This window comes from Trichomonas vaginalis, chromosome I (assembly GCF_026262505.1).
Source record: "Trichomonas vaginalis G3 chromosome I, whole genome shotgun sequence".
NCBI lineage: Eukaryota > Parabasalia > Trichomonadida > Trichomonadidae > Trichomonas > Trichomonas vaginalis.
The window spans coordinates 17,001,869-17,021,570 of NC_067203.1; the positions used below are offsets into that span (position 1 = coordinate 17,001,869).

At 31.8% G+C, this 19,702-nt stretch overlaps 10 protein-coding genes across 10 annotated transcripts, besides 2 other annotated features; 3 read left to right on the top strand and 7 right to left on the bottom strand.

The window, feature by feature from the left end:
* The first annotated feature begins 1,095 nt into the window (after nucleotides 1-1,095).
* Nucleotides 1,096-1,386: a mobile genetic element.
* An 833-nt stretch (nucleotides 1,387-2,219) lies between these two features.
* On the bottom strand, nucleotides 2,220-3,937 carry TVAGG3_0999490 (uncharacterized protein; the record flags this gene model as incomplete). The annotated part of the gene is made up of 1 exon (XM_001582396.1): nucleotides 2,252-3,514. One exon carries the CDS (start codon nucleotides 3,512-3,514, stop codon nucleotides 2,252-2,254), a length of 1,263 nt encoding a protein of 420 aa, XP_001582446.1.
* Nucleotides 3,938-3,988: 51 nt separating this feature from the next.
* Nucleotides 3,989-4,746, top strand: TVAGG3_0999500 (uncharacterized protein; the record flags this gene model as incomplete). The annotated part of the gene is made up of 1 exon (XM_001582397.1): nucleotides 4,138-4,701. The coding sequence occupies one exon, from the start codon at nucleotides 4,138-4,140 to the stop codon at nucleotides 4,699-4,701; it is 564 nt and encodes a 187-aa protein (XP_001582447.1).
* Nucleotides 4,747-4,999: 253 nt separating this feature from the next.
* TVAGG3_0999510 (protein transport) lies at nucleotides 5,000-5,585 on the bottom strand (the record flags this gene model as incomplete). Its single annotated transcript, XM_001582398.1, has 1 exon — nucleotides 5,085-5,576. One exon carries the CDS (start codon nucleotides 5,574-5,576, stop codon nucleotides 5,085-5,087), a length of 492 nt encoding a protein of 163 aa, XP_001582448.1.
* Nucleotides 5,586-5,725: 140 nt separating this feature from the next.
* Nucleotides 5,726-8,436, top strand: TVAGG3_0999520 (ubiquitin-protein transferase protein; the record flags this gene model as incomplete). Its single annotated transcript, XM_001582399.1, has 1 exon — nucleotides 5,728-8,088. One exon carries the CDS (start codon nucleotides 5,728-5,730, stop codon nucleotides 8,086-8,088), a length of 2,361 nt encoding a protein of 786 aa, XP_001582449.1.
* A 1,121-nt stretch (nucleotides 8,437-9,557) lies between these two features.
* Nucleotides 9,558-10,336, top strand: TVAGG3_0999530 (protein kinase regulator protein; the record flags this gene model as incomplete). Its single annotated transcript, XM_001582400.1, has 1 exon — nucleotides 9,570-10,253. The coding sequence occupies one exon, from the start codon at nucleotides 9,570-9,572 to the stop codon at nucleotides 10,251-10,253; it is 684 nt and encodes a 227-aa protein (XP_001582450.1).
* A 94-nt stretch (nucleotides 10,337-10,430) lies between these two features.
* On the bottom strand, nucleotides 10,431-11,222 carry TVAGG3_0999540 (uncharacterized protein; the record flags this gene model as incomplete). The annotated part of the gene is made up of 1 exon (XM_001582401.1): nucleotides 10,431-11,222. The coding sequence occupies one exon, from the start codon at nucleotides 11,220-11,222 to the stop codon at nucleotides 10,431-10,433; it is 792 nt and encodes a 263-aa protein (XP_001582451.1).
* Nucleotides 11,223-11,784: 562 nt separating this feature from the next.
* On the bottom strand, nucleotides 11,785-13,216 carry TVAGG3_0999550 (uncharacterized protein; the record flags this gene model as incomplete). The annotated part of the gene is made up of 1 exon (XM_001582402.1): nucleotides 11,801-13,216. The coding sequence occupies one exon, from the start codon at nucleotides 13,214-13,216 to the stop codon at nucleotides 11,801-11,803; it is 1,416 nt and encodes a 471-aa protein (XP_001582452.1).
* Nucleotides 13,217-13,827: 611 nt separating this feature from the next.
* Nucleotides 13,828-13,852: a mobile genetic element.
* Nucleotides 13,853-13,898: 46 nt separating this feature from the next.
* TVAGG3_0999570 (ribonuclease inhibitor domain-containing protein) lies at nucleotides 13,899-15,887 on the bottom strand (the record flags this gene model as incomplete). The annotated part of the gene is made up of 1 exon (XM_001582403.1): nucleotides 13,899-15,887. The coding sequence occupies one exon, from the start codon at nucleotides 15,885-15,887 to the stop codon at nucleotides 13,899-13,901; it is 1,989 nt and encodes a 662-aa protein (XP_001582453.1).
* A 678-nt stretch (nucleotides 15,888-16,565) lies between these two features.
* TVAGG3_0999580 (ribonuclease inhibitor domain-containing protein) lies at nucleotides 16,566-17,351 on the bottom strand (the record flags this gene model as incomplete). Its single annotated transcript, XM_001582404.1, has 1 exon — nucleotides 16,566-17,351. One exon carries the CDS (start codon nucleotides 17,349-17,351, stop codon nucleotides 16,566-16,568), a length of 786 nt encoding a protein of 261 aa, XP_001582454.1.
* Nucleotides 17,352-18,469: 1,118 nt separating this feature from the next.
* Nucleotides 18,470-19,327, bottom strand: TVAGG3_0999590 (multidrug resistance protein YPNP-related family; the record flags this gene model as incomplete). Its single annotated transcript, XM_001582405.1, has 1 exon — nucleotides 18,470-19,327. One exon carries the CDS (start codon nucleotides 19,325-19,327, stop codon nucleotides 18,470-18,472), a length of 858 nt encoding a protein of 285 aa, XP_001582455.1.
* Nucleotides 19,328-19,702: the final 375 nt, after the last annotated feature.

The window sequence follows — 19,702 nt, forward strand, 5'->3', positions numbered from 1 at the left end:
CGATGGCTAAATATTATAGAATATCAATATATAATCATCAATGATACCAACATCTCCTCGTCGAACAATTTCCTTTCAATTCTCTAAGAAATTAATTAAATTTGAAAATGAACCATGGATTTGTGTGGGGTATCAATCATGAAATCCATTTCACAAACTAAAATCAATTATGCACTAGAATATGTAATCAAATAACTTAAGATTTTAGATATAATTACTCACATAAACAGCTATGCTGAGAAAAACATTAATTGAGGATCATTTCGGACGAAAATACAACTATAAAGTTGATGTTTTTAAAAGGGGAAAAAAGCTTGAGCGTTCGACCTTGACAACCATAAGCTTACACACTTTACCCCGTCAAGGAGTGGTTGAGTGGAAAAAGATTTTGTATGTAAAAAGTTTGTGGAATTAAAATAAATATATTGAAAGAAACTTATTTTACGCTAAATTTCGGATGAGTTGTCTTTGTTAGTGTTTGTTATGCCAAGAAATCCAATTGGATTTGATGATACACAACAGGAATACGCTTTATTTTATAAACAATGACTGTTTTTATCGTTATCATTTCATATCACATCGCTGCAATACAAATAATTTTCCCCACCCTTTTCTTTTATCTTTAGAATGGTAAAAATCCATTGCCCTCCAATATCAAAAGTGCAATTAACTCAAATATGTTCATAGTGGGAATCATTGGCATTCCAATTGTCAAAGTGTTGTACAGTCTATGATCTGACCAATCAATGGGCTGTCCAATCCATTTCAGCAAGTGAATTCCAATTCAGATTTCCACTCATTCTTTCATGAGAGTTCTTTACGTCAGAAGTATTATATCTGTGCAATCTCACTGCTAGGACACAGTAGCCAGGTTTCACAGGTATTACATTCCTAGAGTTATTAATTAATTGTTATTGTTCAATTGCATTTAAACCGTCGCTTGGTCTCCAAATAGTTAAGGATTCTGTCACTACTCGAATACGGCATGGTTCTACCGAAATTTCTCATTCATAGAGAAATCTCGGAAGAATCTTGGCTTAAAGTACTCTAGTTACGATTCCTTAGTTTCTAAAGAGCCAATGGTTCTGTAATTGATCGAATAAAACAGAATTTTTCCAAAGTCTCTCATTTAAGAGAGGCAACGGTAAAACTCTGCCCTAATGTAATGTGGTTGTGATGCTTGGTTTACAAAGAGTGAGATAATTTATATGTGATTTGTTTATGCTGAAGTATTTTAAATTTCTCTCAAATGAAGAGCGAAATCCAGAAAACCCCAGCATACGTTAATGCTGTTGTGATTTGCTGGCACTTTACAGGCCAGAGAATGAGAAAATAGTTTATGGTGAGAAGAGGATCTAAGTGCTTACGCAATGCAAATATACGTTAATCAATTTTTCATTTTTATACGATTTATACTTAATAAATCATTTGATCTCTTATTTAAACCAAATTTTACCAGATCTTCTTTCAAGATCTAAATTAAATAATATTTAAAACAGCAATAAGTTGAAATTTTAACTAGGAAATTAATGTCTTCGAATAAAAAATTAGAATTTACTCGATTTAAATTTCCAAAAAAATCGCATTTTTTCATTTTTATTGAGAAACTTGTAGTTTTTCCATTTATTTTTAGATTTTCGAATTTTTTTTTGGAATTTTAAAACATCAACATTTCTGCTCGAATAAGTTTTTTTATCATGACACATATCAATTGATTTATGAAATTGAATTTTTTTGAAATTCCCAAATTTATTTTTGAAATTGAGTCAAAATATAGATGTTTTCTAAGGTTCTTAAGGAATTTAATTTAGCAGTTTTTGACATTTTTGTTTAAAATCATGAGTCAATAATAATTAAGATTTCGATTGCATATTCAATGTGTATATTCTGCTAAAACATACCAGAATCATCAAGCGAAATATCAAAATTCGCATTTTACAAAACAAATACCATATTTCAATTTTTATTTTTTCGATTAGTAGGTTCTCAATAAAAATAAGCTAATGCTATCGTTTAAAACATCTAAATAATGATATTTGCTGTTATTAAGTTCCTTCATTACAACATACATCCAACTTTTTTTGTTAATACAACAGCATGCAATAACAAATCAAGTAAAAAATACAAGTATTACACCTTGTTAATAAAAATTGAAAACAATTCTATTTACAAATATAGAATAAATTATAGCAAAGCAAATATCTTTATAAAAAAATACAAATTATATATATAAATAACACAAAATACAAAGTTATGGCGTTCTGAGCCTTAGAGACTCTTCATCGTCTCTCTTTATCGGAGATTTGGTTGCAATTTTTACTATAATTCCGCTAACTACAGTAACGACAATACCAAGTGCAGCGACCATGAATGGTGCCGCAAATTGAACTAAAGGCAACTTTTCATCGTCAACATTTGGTTGTTGTTGTACTTGGCAACCCTTATTGTTAATTTTTGCGATTGGATTGAGTGTAATATTCTTTTTCGGAAATACGTGAAGCGTATGAAGTCTTGTAATGAGCTTTGTTTCTTGTTCTCCTTCAAGTTCGAATTTAATAACTTTTTCTGATCTGCAATTAATGAAATTGACTGTGCCTGAGACCATATCGCAGTAATAGTCTTGTTCACCGCCAATTAAAACAGTATTTATGATCGAATGGTTTTTAACTTCGAATTTCATTCTGTTTTTGTAGTCGTTGAAGATAATATTCCATGAATCGAATATTGTAGGATTAGAAGATGCCTTTGAAGTGTAGTCGAAGAGAATAAACGATTTTCCAACCGTATTATTCTCTAAATTGAAGTATTTTCCGTAGCCAACTTTGCCATTATTAATCGAGAATGCGGGAGAATACATTGCATCGCATTTTGTTATATTGATGTCGCTTGAATGCATTTCTGATTTTACAAAAATTGCAGATTTCTGCTGCTTCTTGTAAAAAACAGGACACCTTGAGATGGACGTATAGTTCTGCTTGAGAAGACACTTATTAGATTTGATTGCAAATGCATGACCTTTTCTCGACGCACTGCACTGGATAAAGCAATTTGATTGCAGATTTGATTCGGTTATAACTCCACTGAGGTATATTGCACCACCATCTTCTTGCGCGATGATTGAGAAACAGGAAATAAAAGAAGATTTCGAAATCGAAATTGTTGGCGTATGCTCAATATGAATGGCTCCACCGCCTTCATTTTCATCAGTGGAACGACACTCAAGGAATTGGCAATCTGAAACTTGGAATTTCGTTTGATTTCGTTTGACGAATTGAGTTTTTGTGAAAATCTGCAGAGATGAGTAGTAAATTGGAGTCGATAATGATTTAATGAACTTTGAATGATGGAAATTAGCCTCTAAATGTGGGTTGCTTGAATAAAATGTCGAAGCAATCTGTTTGAATGAAGTTAGATGGCTAAATACTGAAGAAGAATGATCTAGGTATGCAGGCCTCGAATAAAAAGGTGATGTTGCAATCGATTTTAAGGTAAGAAATGAAATAGAAGTATTCATATAATAAAAAGTGACAAAATATATCATATGTTACTAGTTTCTACGGAGATTCATTGGATAACATCTTTCTTTCATAGACAAAGATTTGGTGTTATGCTATTTAAATACCATCCTGATCAGTCATTTCAAATTCAATCATGAATTCTAGTTTCAAAATTTGTTTTTTTTAGTTTGATGAGCGTTTGCTCTCTAGAATAGTCAAAATGAAGATAAAATACACTTCTTTTGTTTTCAATTAAGACTGTGGTTAACTTATTATGAAAATACCTAATATTAAGCTTTAAAACTACTGATATAATAAACTTAGAGACACCATATGATTGAAATTCTTTTTGTAATCAATAAATGATCAATATCTCAATAAATTTGTTCAATTCATTTTCCAATCTCAAAACATTCTTGAGCTAAACTAAGAATAACTTAAAAATCATTTATTCCATACTGATGAGTATCAAAACTACTTAATTCCATTCCTATAAAAGTTTGATTTAAAATGAAGAATTCCAATTATTTCTTATTAGGATAAAATATACTAATAGTTATTATTTTTACTAAAAATCAAAGACGTATATAAGCATATCATCTGTTTTCGGAAATGAAATATTTTTCTTATTTTCTGTCAAATGCTTTTCACACTTACTTCCTTTTCTTTATCAGCAAGCGACAAAGTTACAGTAGTTCATTCTGGTGCACTTGTTGCTCTAAAGAATGAAGATACTTGGGCCTATGCTGATGCAAAGCGCTCTCTAACAACAGGTAAAGTCGAATTATATTCCACACTTGGCGATCCAGATACAACAAGATACTGGACTGTTCTTCCAATCCAAGGCCAAAACTTTTCACACATCGAATTTCAATGCGGATCAAACGTCACCTTCATGAATACAAGATTTTCTGGTTATTTAAGCGCAGGAAAGCAGGTTTTACCTCTTCCACACTTCGCAAAAATTACAAGGAAAAATAGGCCATCTGCCCAATGGTCGGTTTTGTGCAAATCAGATCATATGTGGAAACGCTTTGAGCCATTCCAGTTAAGAAATATCGATAATGGCTGCTATCTCGCATCAACAATCCGTGATTCGGCCGCATCAAACGATTTGAACACTTATCCTTTGATTTGTCAGGATAAGCCACTTGCTAACACATACTGGACAGTTCAAGAAGGACTTTTCCAAGTTGTTAATTAACTTCATTACCTATAATATTATAAAGAATGTTAAATTTTTATTTCATTTTCTACTTTTTTTCCTCAGAGAATATATCTCTTAAAACTAATAATAAGTTTGACTAATAGTCTGCAAAATTATATTGGCTTTTGTTAATATTTATATAAAATTTGTCAACTGATTTACGAAATGTTAGATATACATTTATAAACGATACAAACAATCATCTTTAGGCCATAGATGCTATTATTATCGTTCTATTTATCAAATTTTTATCTAAAGTCAAATATCTTCAAATATTTTTCAAAAAAGTACCTTTTCGGATTATAAGTAACTAAAAATTTTAAGTATTTATCAATATTTTGTATTTTTAAATGCAATACTATATACGATTTATGCAAAATTTATTTTGCAGGGATATTCATTTTAATACCAAAACGCTTATCCTGTGCATTTTCTTCAGCAAGGCGAGATAAAGCAACATCTGTTTGGGTTTCGAAAATCAAACCTCCGTTGATTAATGAATCAAGAACTTGTAAAGCTTTATCTGGGTTGAAAGCCAACTGAACTTCAGAAACATCCTTGAAGCATCCGTTAAGAACTTCAACGAATGTATGAATAATGTCTAACATAGCTAATGGGTTTTCGCATTCATCAACAACTGTAATAACAAACAATGAAGCATAGGCACGGTAGACGATAGAAACTTTGCGTTGAAATTCGTAACTTGTAATGCCATCACCTGGAAGAATGTTGCAAAGGTTTGATGCACGAGTGGAAACCATTCTGAAAACTTCATGAGCAAGGCGATTTCTTGTCTCTTGGCTCATTTCGACATAAGCACGAGCAAGGCGGATGTCACCGTTCTCGTTAATGACGAAAAATCCGTAGATCATTCTGACAATGTTCCTTGGTTGGCACTTTTTCTCACCCGAATTTGAAAATTTATCAATAATTATTCAGCAAAAAATATTTTCACACAGATTTGCAAGGAAAATAAACACCATTTTTCCTCCAACAAAGAATATTTTTTTTGTAAAAGCACGTATGCTTCAGGGCATTGTTAGCGCAGGAGCTCCTGGGCAAGACAGGCTTGGACGGAAAGGTGATGGAATGCAACCAGCACTTGTCAACATTGATTATAACCACATAGTTTCATGCGGTGTCGGCTGGCGGCATAATGTTGTTGTATATGAGAATGGACGAGCATATGGATGGGGCTGTAATGATGAAAAGCAACTTGGAAACTTACCATCTGAAGTACCTGTTCCTATGTTTATGTCTTCTTTTAAAGATTTTCATGTTACATGGGTGCATTGTGGTGATAGAATTACAGTTATTCTAACAGATACAGGCGAAGCATATGCCATAGGCTCAATGTATGGTGAAAATCCAGTTCGTTTACAGTCTTCTCAGCCATTTGTTTTTTGCACTTGCAGTCTTGGCGCAGTTTACGCACTTGATTGCAATGGTGACATTTTTTCATGCACAACACAAACAGGCAAAGGTGTTGTCAGCCATTTACCTGAACCTGTTTGCGATATCGCCGTCGGAAGTACTTTTTGCCTTGCAGTTACTGTATCCGGCATTGCTTATGCAAAAGGAAACGATGCAGCTTGTGGCTGCGGATCATCATCTCCTTCTGATGCTTTTCAACCAATTTCATCATTAATCGGCATTAAAATCTCACGCGTCGTCGCTTACGGATCACACTCCATTGCAATAGCAAGGGATGGCAGAGTATTTGTTTGCGGTACCACATCTGATGGAAGAATTGGAGTTCCTGACGCTAGTTCTCCAATTTCTTCTTTTCAACAACTAAAAACATTCAACGGTGAAAAAATCATCGATGCAGACTGCGGAGATGCACATTCGATATTTCTTACAAAGGATGGACACGCTTATGCATGCGGAGTTTCTACAGATGGAAGAACTTTGTGTGGAAGACAAGATTCGTTCTTGGAACCGGTGAAAGCTGATTTATCTGGTGTTACTTACATCAGATGTGGCTGCTTCCACAGTATTGCCTTCGTAAATATGCCGGCGCCAGTTCATCCTGGATTATTATTTTTCGGATTACTTGTGGGAAGCGTCAGATCCCCTCATTGCGTTAAATTATCACGAGAAATTACAGCAGACGTCTCACCACGTTCTGTTTCGATGTACGGATTCTTAATTGGAGATACAGTTACAATTGATGACCAATCGACTGGAATTGTACTCGGTGTTGTAGGAGATAAAATTTGTTGCAGCGTCGACGGAGAATTAAAAACTTTCAAGAAAAGAATCATCAAATTTCAAAAAAGATCAACAGATCCACTCAAAACAGTTAAAACTAGCTCAGGAATGGAAATACTTATCGATACGAAAGAGGAATTATGCCTCTCTTTCGGCCTTTTACCGGGAGATGTAGTATCTCATCCAGTTCTTGGCCGTGGAGTGGTCGAAGGTTTTTCACGAGGCACAATTTGGTTCACATTCGACTCACATCAAGGTTGTGTCCGTGCAAAGTCTCTTGGCTTAGCAGGAATTTTCTCATCTCTCAAATTAATCGAAAGTCGCCGTAAATTTGTCAATGTTGAATGCAGCGATGGTATTACATATCCAGCAGAGATTACGCGTACATACACAGTTTTGACTCCAGACTCATCTGTCGGAACAGTTATTGGAACAATCGGAATTTACCTTTGCGTAGAAGACTGCGAAACCAAGAAAAAGTCTCTTTTCCTCAAATCCAAATGCGTTGAGACACTTCGCAATGAATCTTTTGAACAAAACGACGTAGTTCTTACTGAAAAAGGAATTTCATTCATTGTCAACGTATTTAAGGGGAAGGTTCAGGTTCACCCCCTCACAAATATTCTTAAAAATCTCCCCTCAATTTTAATTGAGAACGATAAAGTATCGTTAATTGCAAGGGTTATTGGACAAGGTGAAATGACCGTAGATGGCCACAAGATAGACATAAGTGTAGAGTCATCCAGGAAGCTGAACTCCATCGCAATACCAGGAGACATTTTCGCAACAGAAGATGATGGTTTCGTTACAATTTTAGGTGTCGAAAATAATAAAATTGTTTTCAGAAATCAAAAAGGTGACATCAGGGAATTTAAAAACGGCTCTTTAGTTTCAAGGAACGTTTCAAAGTGCAAGAGGGTATTTACAATACCAAGGACAGGTGCAATTGAACTTTCCATATATACAAGAGACTTTAGAGGCTTGATTTTCGTTCCTGGAGATGAATTTACTTTTGATTCAAAGAATTTCGTCGCTCTCGGTACTCGTGATGGATACTTATGGGCAAATGAAGTCGGAACTGGCGTAATGAAATGCTTCCAACCACAGGTTTTGCAAAAAGCAGAATTATTCGCAAAACCAACAAAGAACATTGACATCTTTTTTCACTAACTAGGAATTTCTATTGATTGTATTATATGTGTTTATATATTTGTTATTTTAGATCAATTTGTTTATAAATTTTTTTGTTTGCTTATGTTAACATAAATAAACTTATTTTTCGAAGAATCAGCATAATTAATCATATAGCAACACAAAAACATTTAAATTTGATAAAAAATTATTTTGTGTTTAGAGATGAGGAGCCATTTCATAAAGAGATTAAAGTAATCTAGAAAATATCAGATAAGGGTTTCGTTTTGCGAAAAAAACGTACAATACGCAATTTCGCTAAAAAAACATTTAGCTAGCAATTTCGACCTTTGACTCCACTCAAGACGTCACTTTTTTAATTTTGCGGTATCATATTTTTGGAAAATCTTTATGAATATTATATAAAAAGTCTCTTTAATATCTATATTTCATATTTTTATCGATTTTTAAAGTTTTTGCGAAAAGTATTCAATTATTTTTGCTATTTGGTCGGGTAAATGTCAGATTTGCGACATTTTCTGATATGATATTCAGATTCTACGTTGATAATAATGCTTATAGAACCCTCTTGCTATTGTGTCAAAATTGCGAAACCGATAGCAAAAATATCTCGCAATATCAAAATTGAGATATTGAGTGAATTATGCATTATAGAGATTAAAAATCTGATTTGTGAAAACATCTCATCAGTTTCTAGCTAATTCAAAAATCTTTACTATCTTATTTGATTAAAATGAAAAGGGAATAGTTTCATTATGCTTTAAATGACAGCCTTATAATATAATCATAGTTTTCGCTCAATATGCAGCATTTTTTTTTCGAAATCTATGGTCAATATCCTAAATACTGATTGCTTTGCATTCATATCTCTTACATTTTCTATACCCACATCACTATTCATTGCTATTCCTATCTTTTTCATTTTTGTTTGTTTCTCATAATTTCTCAAAAAACATGATAACTTGATATTTGTAAATATCATACTTTATAACGTAAATAAGAACTTGACCTATTAAGAAAAGCAGTAATGAAAAGAAAATCTGAAATTCATAAAAATTACAAGTTTCTGATGACAATTAGCTTAATTAAACCAGGTACAAGATTATATAATTGTATTTTCTATCCAATTATCCATATAATATCTTATCCAGAAAAAATAACTTGATCAATACCAAATGATTTTTTAACTAGTAAATAAAGTATTTTCTTTACACACACATTGTATATCATAGTTTTTTTTTTTTTTGGTTTCGCAAAACATCCAAAAACAAATATGCTATAAAAGTGACAATTTTAGCAAAACGAAACCCTTATATCAGATTCAAATGGAGTAATTTAGTCAACAAATTTGAGTTTTTAAAAAAATTGAACACTAAAAATGATAAAACGAATCATATTTCTCAGTAAAAATTAAAGATCATTTAATGAGCATTTTAATTCATAAATAAAAATCGATCATATTGCAAACTTTACAATAACATCTTGCCATTTTTTTTTCAATGTATGTGTATGAGGATTTTATATGTGAAACCCCCAACGAGGATACAGTAACTACGTATAGTTCTGAAAAGCAATCAGTGTATAATTGGGTGAAGAAATACTGCGAAAACAATCCTTGGTTGATCTCAGTAAATCAAGCTTATATCAATGACGGTTTTAATTTATACGGATTAAGCGAAATTATTAACAATTACAGTGCAGCTCTTAATGTTATAAAAGATAAGCCTCCAAAAAGCGGAACAGAAAATATTGATGAAATCAACAAAGATGCAATCGATCTTTATCACTTAATTCATCAGCGATTCCTATTGACTATCGGAAGTGTCCAACAGATGCAAGAAAAGTATAACGCTTGCGTATATGGACAATGCCCAAGAGTTAATTGCCATCATTCACGCTTATTACCAATCGGAATATCTCCAAAATGTAATTATTCAACAGTTAAATTATACTGCTTCTCTTGCAACGATGTTTACGATGCCCCATCTAATATCAAGTACGATGGAGCTGCTTTCGGACCATACTTCCCACAATTCTTTAAACAGGCATGCACATTTAACTCTAATAAGACTACAAATAAAAATTCAGAGCTTACATACATGGGTATTCCACTAGAATCTAACGATTACATGAATAGAGCTGCTTACATTCATGGAAATCTTGATCAAGAGGTGAAAAACTAAACATTGTTGTTCGAATTTCTCAAATATAATATTTTATATTTATGTTAAATTAAAAATACGTTTAAAATACATATACCGTTCTTTTTCTATCATATTTTACGATGTATGATAACTAAAATATATAAAATTGAAAATTCCAATCAAAAAAACGTTGTGTAACAAAAAGTTTTATTCAAATTAAAGTCTCTGTGATCTTCTAAGGGCATCAGACATGTCAAACTTTATTGATGTTTCAGCTGATGTTCTTGATGAAGGGAAATCGAATTCAAGCTTGTGGAACATTCTCTGTTCATCTTCCATGTTTCTTGCAGTTCCTAATCTAACTGAAGAAGCAGAAAGTTTTGTATCTAAATTCTTCATTTCCTTATCGTACTGTGATTGGATCATTGCAAGTGCCTCTTGTTCCTTCTTATCGAGAGCTTCAAGTTCCTCTGCATTCTTCTGTTCTGCTTGTTGAATAATTTGGTCATATTTTTGTTTAAGACTTGCTTGCCTTTCAGCCATTGTTTGCTCCTTGATTTGTGTTGCCTGAGCATAAAGCCTTTTAGCTTCGGCGTAATCGCTCGCTTGGGCACGCTTTTTGGCTTCTGAAATTAAATTCTCTGTCTGAACAACGATTCTTGTTGATTCTAATTCCAAATCGTTGGCATATTTTGTAGCCAATTGAGCAAGATAGTTTGCATGAGCTTCTTGAAGGAATCTACGCCTCTTTTGGAACTTGCCGTGAATTTCAAAAGCTCTAGTCTTAAATGTATTGTGAATCTCATTTGACTCTGTTCTGATATTCTCTTTTTCGATATTATACTTAGAATGGTTAAGATCAACTACAAGCTGATCATTATGGGCTTCTCTTTCCTGTATAATATCATTAATTCTCTTTTCAAGAACTTCAGCCTGGTCAAAGTCGCAGTTCTCAATTAAGCGGAGACGCTCTTTACGAAGAGATTGTATCTGGCGAAGAGTGCTCATTACAAATAAAATCATTCAATTCAAATTTTTGCAATCGTATAAATCATAACACGTTAATCAATATTTAATCATAAAAATTGCATGTTCATACTGAAATTCAATTTTTTGAGAACTAAATAATCGAGGCTAAACGTACATTACATAAAATCATTTCCCTTCAATTGAATACAGCGACCATCAAAGAAATGTAAAAAAGAACCAAATTGCGGAAATGCTTTTGCATATAAGTTCATACAATTTGAGCACATCGGATAAATTCGTTTGTTAACTTATTACTCACTTTGAGCAAACATCTTCGGGTTGTGATTCCAGTAAACAAATCATAATGCTACTAAGTTTAGATTATAACATATCTAGCAGCTATTATCGTTAAAAAGTATCTTTTTATCTCGGAAAATAATCTGTAGGCCAAAGAATAATAAAAACAAGTTCATCAACATTGAAATCCTACTCATTATGATATAAGCGTTAATGATGAATCATTTCAGGCAAAAGAAACTGAAAATAAAAAATTGATTTTTTTTTAATAATACAAACATAGTTTAATTAACATATTATTTTTCATTGAATAGCTTTGTTTAAGCTGTGAGTATATGTTTAATGATTTCAAAACTTTCCCCTGGTTCATTTTCAACGTCTTCTAGTAAATTTAGCCAATCAGGCACATGTTCATCATCTAGTAATAATTTACCTATTCCATGCTCTTCTAAAGAATAATATACAGCCATAAATACATTTGCTATTTTCTGATTTGAATTGAGATCATCAATTTCTATAAGTTCCATTGTTGCATTCAAAAGTCCGCTTGACAGAACTGTATAACATAAATCAAAGCTTCCATTAATAACAGCATTGAGAGAATTAATATAAGTTTGTTTTGCCTTTAAAATCAAATCAGGAAGAGCTGAAGAAATGACAGTAAATATATCTGTTATGCTCTCATCTAAACATTTCAAAAAAACTAAGCGATTAAGGAAAACAAAAAATAATTTGATATAATTTGATTGATACTCTGAAGATTTTGATGCAATATCAACAAATATGTCATGAAAATTAAAAAGAGCGTATACTTGCATGAAAAATTTTGGTGTTTCGAAATATAAAATTAAATTTGATAAACAATAGCAACAATAACTATCACATTCTTCCGATCTTTCATGCATATCAATTAGGAACTGGACAAAGCGAAATAGCATGTCTTCGTTCCCGTCATAACCTGAAATCAATAAAATTCTTGAAAAAATCTTTAAAAGAGATACATCAGTTGTTTGGACATTTTCAATGTTTTGATCATCATCAAATACAATAATATTTGCTATTTTTAAGAAAGATTGAATGAAATTTGCTGAAAATCCTTTTAATTCGTTTTCAAGTCCAATATTTGATAGATTTAAGCGTGCAAATATAGTTTCTATAGTCTGAACAATCATGTTATGATTTAAATAATTTGGACAATAGCTAAATAAGTCAAATAATTGCAAAATTGATTTTGATTTGACAAAATCTTCAAGAATTTTGATATCTGAATCGTGAAGTATATTGAATATGATAGAAAGTTCTGTTGTATACAAATCTTCTGGGGTATTTTCAAAAGTGGCAATGAAAAAATCAACAATTTCGTGTTCATATAAAGAGGTTGAATATATTGTAGTGGTTGATGTTAAAATATCTATGAATGCAAGAGTTAATCCGAACTCATCTTGATTTTTTGTTTCAAAAGCAAAATTCAGAATTAATTTAATAATTTCGAAAAAGTTTATATTATTAAGCTCATCAACAATATCAATATCCTTTTCAAATCTATAGCTGCATAGCTGATCTAGTGTTTGAAATAATTCATTTTCTCTATTTGCAATATCTTCATAACAATCAGTTATATTTTTAGCCATAATTATAAAATCACCACCTGAAAGACAAGGAATGTCTTCTTTATCATTATTTGCATCTAATATTTTTGGATCTTGAAGGTTTTCATCTGAAATTTTGTAGTCCATAAAAATGTCACTTTTCCCCATAAGATGGATAATTTTCTTTCTATCATGTTCTCAGTTTTTATTGGAATATCCCAAGAAGGGAACCTGTTAAAAACTCATATATAATAAGGTGTTGTTATCGCTTTAGGGCTGGATTGAATTCTTTAATCTTTAAAAATGAACACAAATTACACTTTTTTTTTGAAAAAGGATTGATAACATAATGGCATAATGCTTAACTATATTATCCTTTATAATTGCACCATTAATGATCCAGAGATATTCATTCCAGAAAACATTAAACTTGAAATCATATCATTTTGCATGTAAACCTTTCAGTTCACTCAAATTTTGACAGACAGATATAGAGAATATGATCTCAAGTTTGATAGGTTAATTGGCAAGTTTGTAGAATATAGTTTTGTTTTTTAATTTATATCACTCACATTAGGAGTTCACTTAGCACTTTCTGACGCGATCATAATTAATCAATATATCTTTATTTTAATTGCAGGAAAGCATAGCAGCCATATTAGGTACTATATGATAATTTATGATTACTTTTTCGCGACCAAAAATATTAACTTCTGACCTTCGAAAATTAAGAAATAAAGCTTGGGTGTCAAAAAAATTGAGAGAATGTCAGAAAATGGTAAGAAAACAATTGTAATTACAAAACATTTTTAATATTAAATAATATTGATTATGTTAGATCTAAATAAGCTTCATCAGATGAAGATGTGAGATTATCACGTCCATCATCGATCGATTCTGTTGATTCTTCGCCGTCTTCTTCGTAATCATCAGAATAATCATGATCCTTAGGGAATACTTCTTGTTCAGCGAAATATCCGTAAATAACATTCATCCATTCATCTCCGGCTAATGTTCCTCTTCTACTATGCTTTGGAAGATGGAAGTGCTCTTTTAGTTTAGCAGCAACAGATGGATGTGTCTTGAGAGTAAGCTTTGATACATCACGTTCTGGGAACCAAATATAGAAATGTTTGTCATCTGAAAAGAAATCACCAAATTTACGGAGTTCAGCAATATCAGTGAAATTATTATCATCTAATGAGATACATCTGAGATATTCAAACTTGCTGATTATATTTCCAAGTGATTCGAGGTTCTTTGAACCAATATTATTATGAGCAATATTAACAAAGTCAATTTTAGATGTTGTTAATATTGTCATGATTTCAAGAGCATGATCTTTCATTTGGTACTTATCTGTTCCATGCAAATCGAAATATTTGCAATGGAATTTTGAAAGATAAGCAGCACAAGATGATAAATCAATTCCTGCCAAGGAAATAAAGTTTAATTCGCCTTTTGTCATGAATTCCATGATCTTGTTTGAAATATAGTTCTGAGACCAATTAATTGAATCAATATGTTCAGGATCAGCCTTTTTAATAAGCTGGTCGAACTGATGCCACTCGCTTTCTTCCATTTTAGTGTTTGCCATTTCTAAAGTGCACCATCCTGGAGCAGTTTTAACTTTCGAAATTAATTTAAATAAATTTGAAGCTGTCCAGTTCATATCATTAATACTGAGCTTGAATGGTTCACTGGAAATTGTAAATTTATCATCTAATTCTTCGTCAGTTTTGTTTCCAGATAAATCTAGGGAATAAAGACCAAGACGGAGTAAGCGCTTAATTAAGGGTGCGATTTGAAGACCAAGACCAGCAAGTGTAATATACTTAAGCCTTTCAATTTTGGAGATTAATTCGAGAGGCTGTTCGAAATTCATTTTTACGAAGCCTATACCTTCGATTTTAGAACGGCTTCTAATAGAGGACATTAGGTCTAAGAACTTTTCTTCTTCCAACCCGAGACTGCAGTGATTAAAAATTAATTTTTGTAATTTGTTTTGAGAAAATGTTGAATAAAGGATAGAAACAGTTGAGTAGAAAAATGAAATGTCTTTGAATTCAATTACTTCGACGGTATCGTTTGGTTTTTCCGAAATCTTGAGTGCCCATCTTCTGAAGCCTTCTTCAGGGAAAACAGGAAGGGATATCGTGATCCATCTGCAGTATTTGTTGTCATCCCAGAACTTTACTAAAGATTCCCATGCAGATTGTACATCAATTCGAGGAATGATCAAATGAGTAATGTAAGGGAGAGTTTTGATGGCAAATAAAACGCCTCCAAGGTAATTCCAAAGCCCAATTATATGACCCACATCAAATTCTTGTCTTCCTTCAGCAAGGTATTCAATTAACTGGTCAATGATGGCTTGCCTTGGGAAATTACCTTTGGAAACTTCTTTTGCGAGAAAACGATTTAACGGAGTTGGTACTGAATTTGAAGGAAAACTTGCCCTACTAATGAATGGAACCTCTTCATGATAGAAGATTGAGAAAACTTGAAAAGCACATATTTCAGCTATCATCTGAGCTTCAGGACCGAGAACTGTATAAACATTATCGGAAAATTTGATTCTAAAACCTTTCGAATTCTTCTTCATTTCTTTAACATTATAGAAGTAGCATACTGATTGGTACTTAATACTTTCACCAATTTTTCTAAATAGATAAAAAGAATATGGCGTAATTACCACTAAAACAGGTTTTTCAATTCCTTTTCGGTTTCTTTTAACTGTCCATGTCATTAAGGCAGGAACTTCTTTTTTCCGATCCACAGTTTTGTCAATCTCACTGAGGATATCAGATGAAAACATTGAATAAGAATAAAATAAAATTGAATTGATCAGAAATCAAATACTATTTATTTGCAATTAGAAGAATACAAGAATGCCAATAAATGAGAATTTTCACAATAAATGTAAACCATTCAATTATGATTATTTCACTTCTTATTTTATTAACGCTAAAAATCAAACTAGCTTCGTCATCAATGTTGTTGTTAAATGATTATGGCATAATATAGTTTGGTGTAGCATATTGCCGGCTTGGATGAGAAATTTACATCCTTGAAACTACAAAACTGCGTCTATAATCAAAACTCTTTTTAAAACAATGATACTATCATATAAGTAAATGTTAGAAGAAAACCTCATCCGCAACAAGGAAAATTTGATGAGAAGTTGCAGATGAATTCTACCAATAACAATACATTTGCAATAGTCGGTCCATTAAGGTCAAATAAACCTGCTTATATTATATTAATGATGAAGTTCTTAAGAAGCAATCACTGAATTATGTTATCAATGTATTGTGATTCCTTGGCTCTTGATTGATTATTCAATTAACTTAATAAACTCATAAAAATGCTCAACATCTTTTCTAAAATAATTTTTTTGCTATAATTTGATGTGGAAACGATTTTTAACCAAATCCTAAGCTGCAGAATTCAAAATTAAATATTCATTCAATAAGTGATTTTAAAGTTTTAAATATTAGTTTAGAAACATTGAAATAAAAACTAAGTAATTTGAAAATTTTATGTTGCAATTCATAATCCTAACACTATGATAACAAATTGGTGTAGGAGATGGAGTCATTATTGGTGTTCTTGGAGGAAGACAGTTTTCTAATGTCTTTGATATAGTTGATCTTCCAAGGAATGTTTCATATGGATATTTTTGGGATAATATCATCTGCACATTTGTTTTGAGAACATCTCCTTCTAAATTTGTCATCCCACAATAAACAAACTCCGAAATACTTGCTTTTCCAAAAGAATTTTGATTAATACTTGTAACTGATGAGGGAATGACAAATGTTGAAATGTCACCATTTCTTAGAATCCAGTCACCAATGCTTCTTATGGTATCTGGTAATATTAAAGTTTTCATAGTGTTTGCTTCAACAAATCCGGTTGGTAAATATGTACAAATACATTTGGAAATATCAAGATAAGTCAAATTTGGGCACAAACGAAACATTGAGTTACCTAATTTTTCAAGACGACACTCAATTGTATAAGATTCAAACAAACATCCAGAAAAGACGCTGCAATCATCACAAATACGAACAGATGGTACTATTTGATGAGTAGTATTGCTACAAACTCGAACAACCGTCTGAAAATCACTGGTATAAGCAATACCATCGTAAACAACGTAATTTGGAGAATTAGAAGTGATTTCATTCAAATTATATAATCTCAAGAAGGTATATACTTGTATTTTCCTTAATGCTCTTGGAAATGTAATCTTTGTCAGTTTTGTTATTGCAAACATTTCAGTTGTAAAGATTTCTAATGTCTCTGGGAGAAGAACTTCTTCAAGAGGAGCTTTGTAAAATATAGATTCTCCTATTTCTGTAGAAATTTTAGTTGCTGACAAATTTGCAAATACAATTTTTGATGAGGAAAATACACTTGAGCCAAGAGTTGTTACTTCTGGACCTAGAGTTATATTTGTAATCAAACAATTCTGAAAGGCCGAATTTCCGATCGAAGTAATCGAATCAGGAAGAATAATGGTTGTGAATGTACAATCCTTGAATGCATAACTTGAAATAACTCGAACAATCTTATCATCAATTGTTGAGATAACTAAATCTTGATTATAATTTATATCAATACAAGGATTAGTTCCATCGCCTAATATAATCTCATCATTGAGAACTTGGTATGCAATTTCAGGTGTTCCACTAGATTTTAACACCTGGCATTGATTCTAATGACTAAAAAAAATGACTTTGGAAGATACAAAATGCAAAGGAACATAAATAAGTGACGAAACAACTATAGTTCTTGTATGACTTTACATTCATCATCACTATTGTCTAACTCTTTATTGGTTTTATATAATTTGATCATGGAAGGACCAGATACACATAAACAAACAATAAGGGCAACTGTATCATTGACATTATATGCATAAAATAGTCTCTGTGGTGAATTCTTATCACCTGTGTAATGAAAACAAGTTGCAAATATTGGTAAACCAAGCAATTCAGTGAAAATACTTAACAGCATGGCTTTAATTGACTGATGAGTTGATTGGAGATATGAAATCATAATAAACTTTAAAGATAATAATGTAAAAGTATAAAAAACTCTTGGCATGAGCTGTTTTGACCAGTATTCGAACCTGTCGTTTTTAGACCATATTTTACTGATTTGGTCAGGAAAACAAACCGTAATGAAAGTAATTATTAATCCCCAAACGATACAAATCCAAACAACATGAAATGTTAGCCAGAGAACTCTCTTGAAATCACTTTTACCAAAGGCAAATGAGCTTGCTGGCAAATAAGCATAATTCAAAGCAATTGGAACAAAAAATGCTAAACCATATATGCGAAATAACGTATTATAAACTGCTATTATCATATCATATTCGCCAACACGTTAAGCTCTTATAGACATATACTTTTGCATAACAAAATTTGGAACAACGATTGAAATGCTCATAATGAAACTTGAAAGACCTGCTTTGGAAGCTTCCCATGTTTCTTTAATGAACTTTTTGGCAAATAAGTTGAATCTTGGCCGAGTAGTAAATTTTTTCATATACAAAAGGATTCCTAATACAAATGCAGGGAGAAGCATAGAGAATTCTGTTGCAAGAGATGATCCAAGAGTTCTTTTAAGGAGATATAACAATAAAGGATCCATCAATGCCATATTTCGAATCATTGAAATTATTTGAGAAATTCCAAATGTCCAAGTCCTTCCTTCCGCTTGCAAAATTCCGCATATGCACTGATATACACATGTCACTATATTCATTGATGCTAAAGGAATGACATAGTCAAAAGCCATACTCTGAATCTGTTTGTCAGCTCCTAAAAAGGCAAACAATGGTTTGGAAACAGGAAGCAAGATAGCTGGAACAATGATTCCTAATATTATGCAAATACGAAAAAGATCCACACTTAATTGATTAATTTTATCATATTCTTTTGATGATAATAAAAAAGCAATCTGTGTTGATGCAGCTGTTAATATAAAACTGCCAAATGAAATTGCAGTTGTTTCGATAACATATGAGATTGCCAAAGCAGTGAGTCCGAGTTCACCAATGAATTTTGATACCCACATTGAGTCAATAACTCCATATAGTTGATTTACAATTTGAGAAATCAATGGGCCAGGAACTAATTTGATAATAGTTTTAAAAGGAGTGTGTCCACCAAGCCTCAGATCCTCTCCGCCATTATCTTGTTTAGAATGATCACCAGATTCATCAATATTATAAGATGACATGTGCTATGAAATGGCACAAGAAAATAAAAATAAAAAAATTCTGAATTCCATCAACATTTTGAGGAATTCAATAATGTTCATCAACATATCACCGTTTAATAAGTTTCCATATTCCCGTATTCAATGCTGAAACATGAATATTTTTGATGAAATGTTGTAAAGGACTTTATAGAAAAATTGTGAGCAATTTTGATAGAGTTTTGAAAAAAATATGAGAAATCAATATCTCTTGAAATCATTTTTCATAGCACGACATGAAATATTAAGGCATCCTACTCGAATAGTTTATATTTTCATTAAGGAATTCATTCCATTTCAAAATCAAGATGATTTCAAAATCATTTCTGAAAATTTCTATTGACTTAATCATCAATG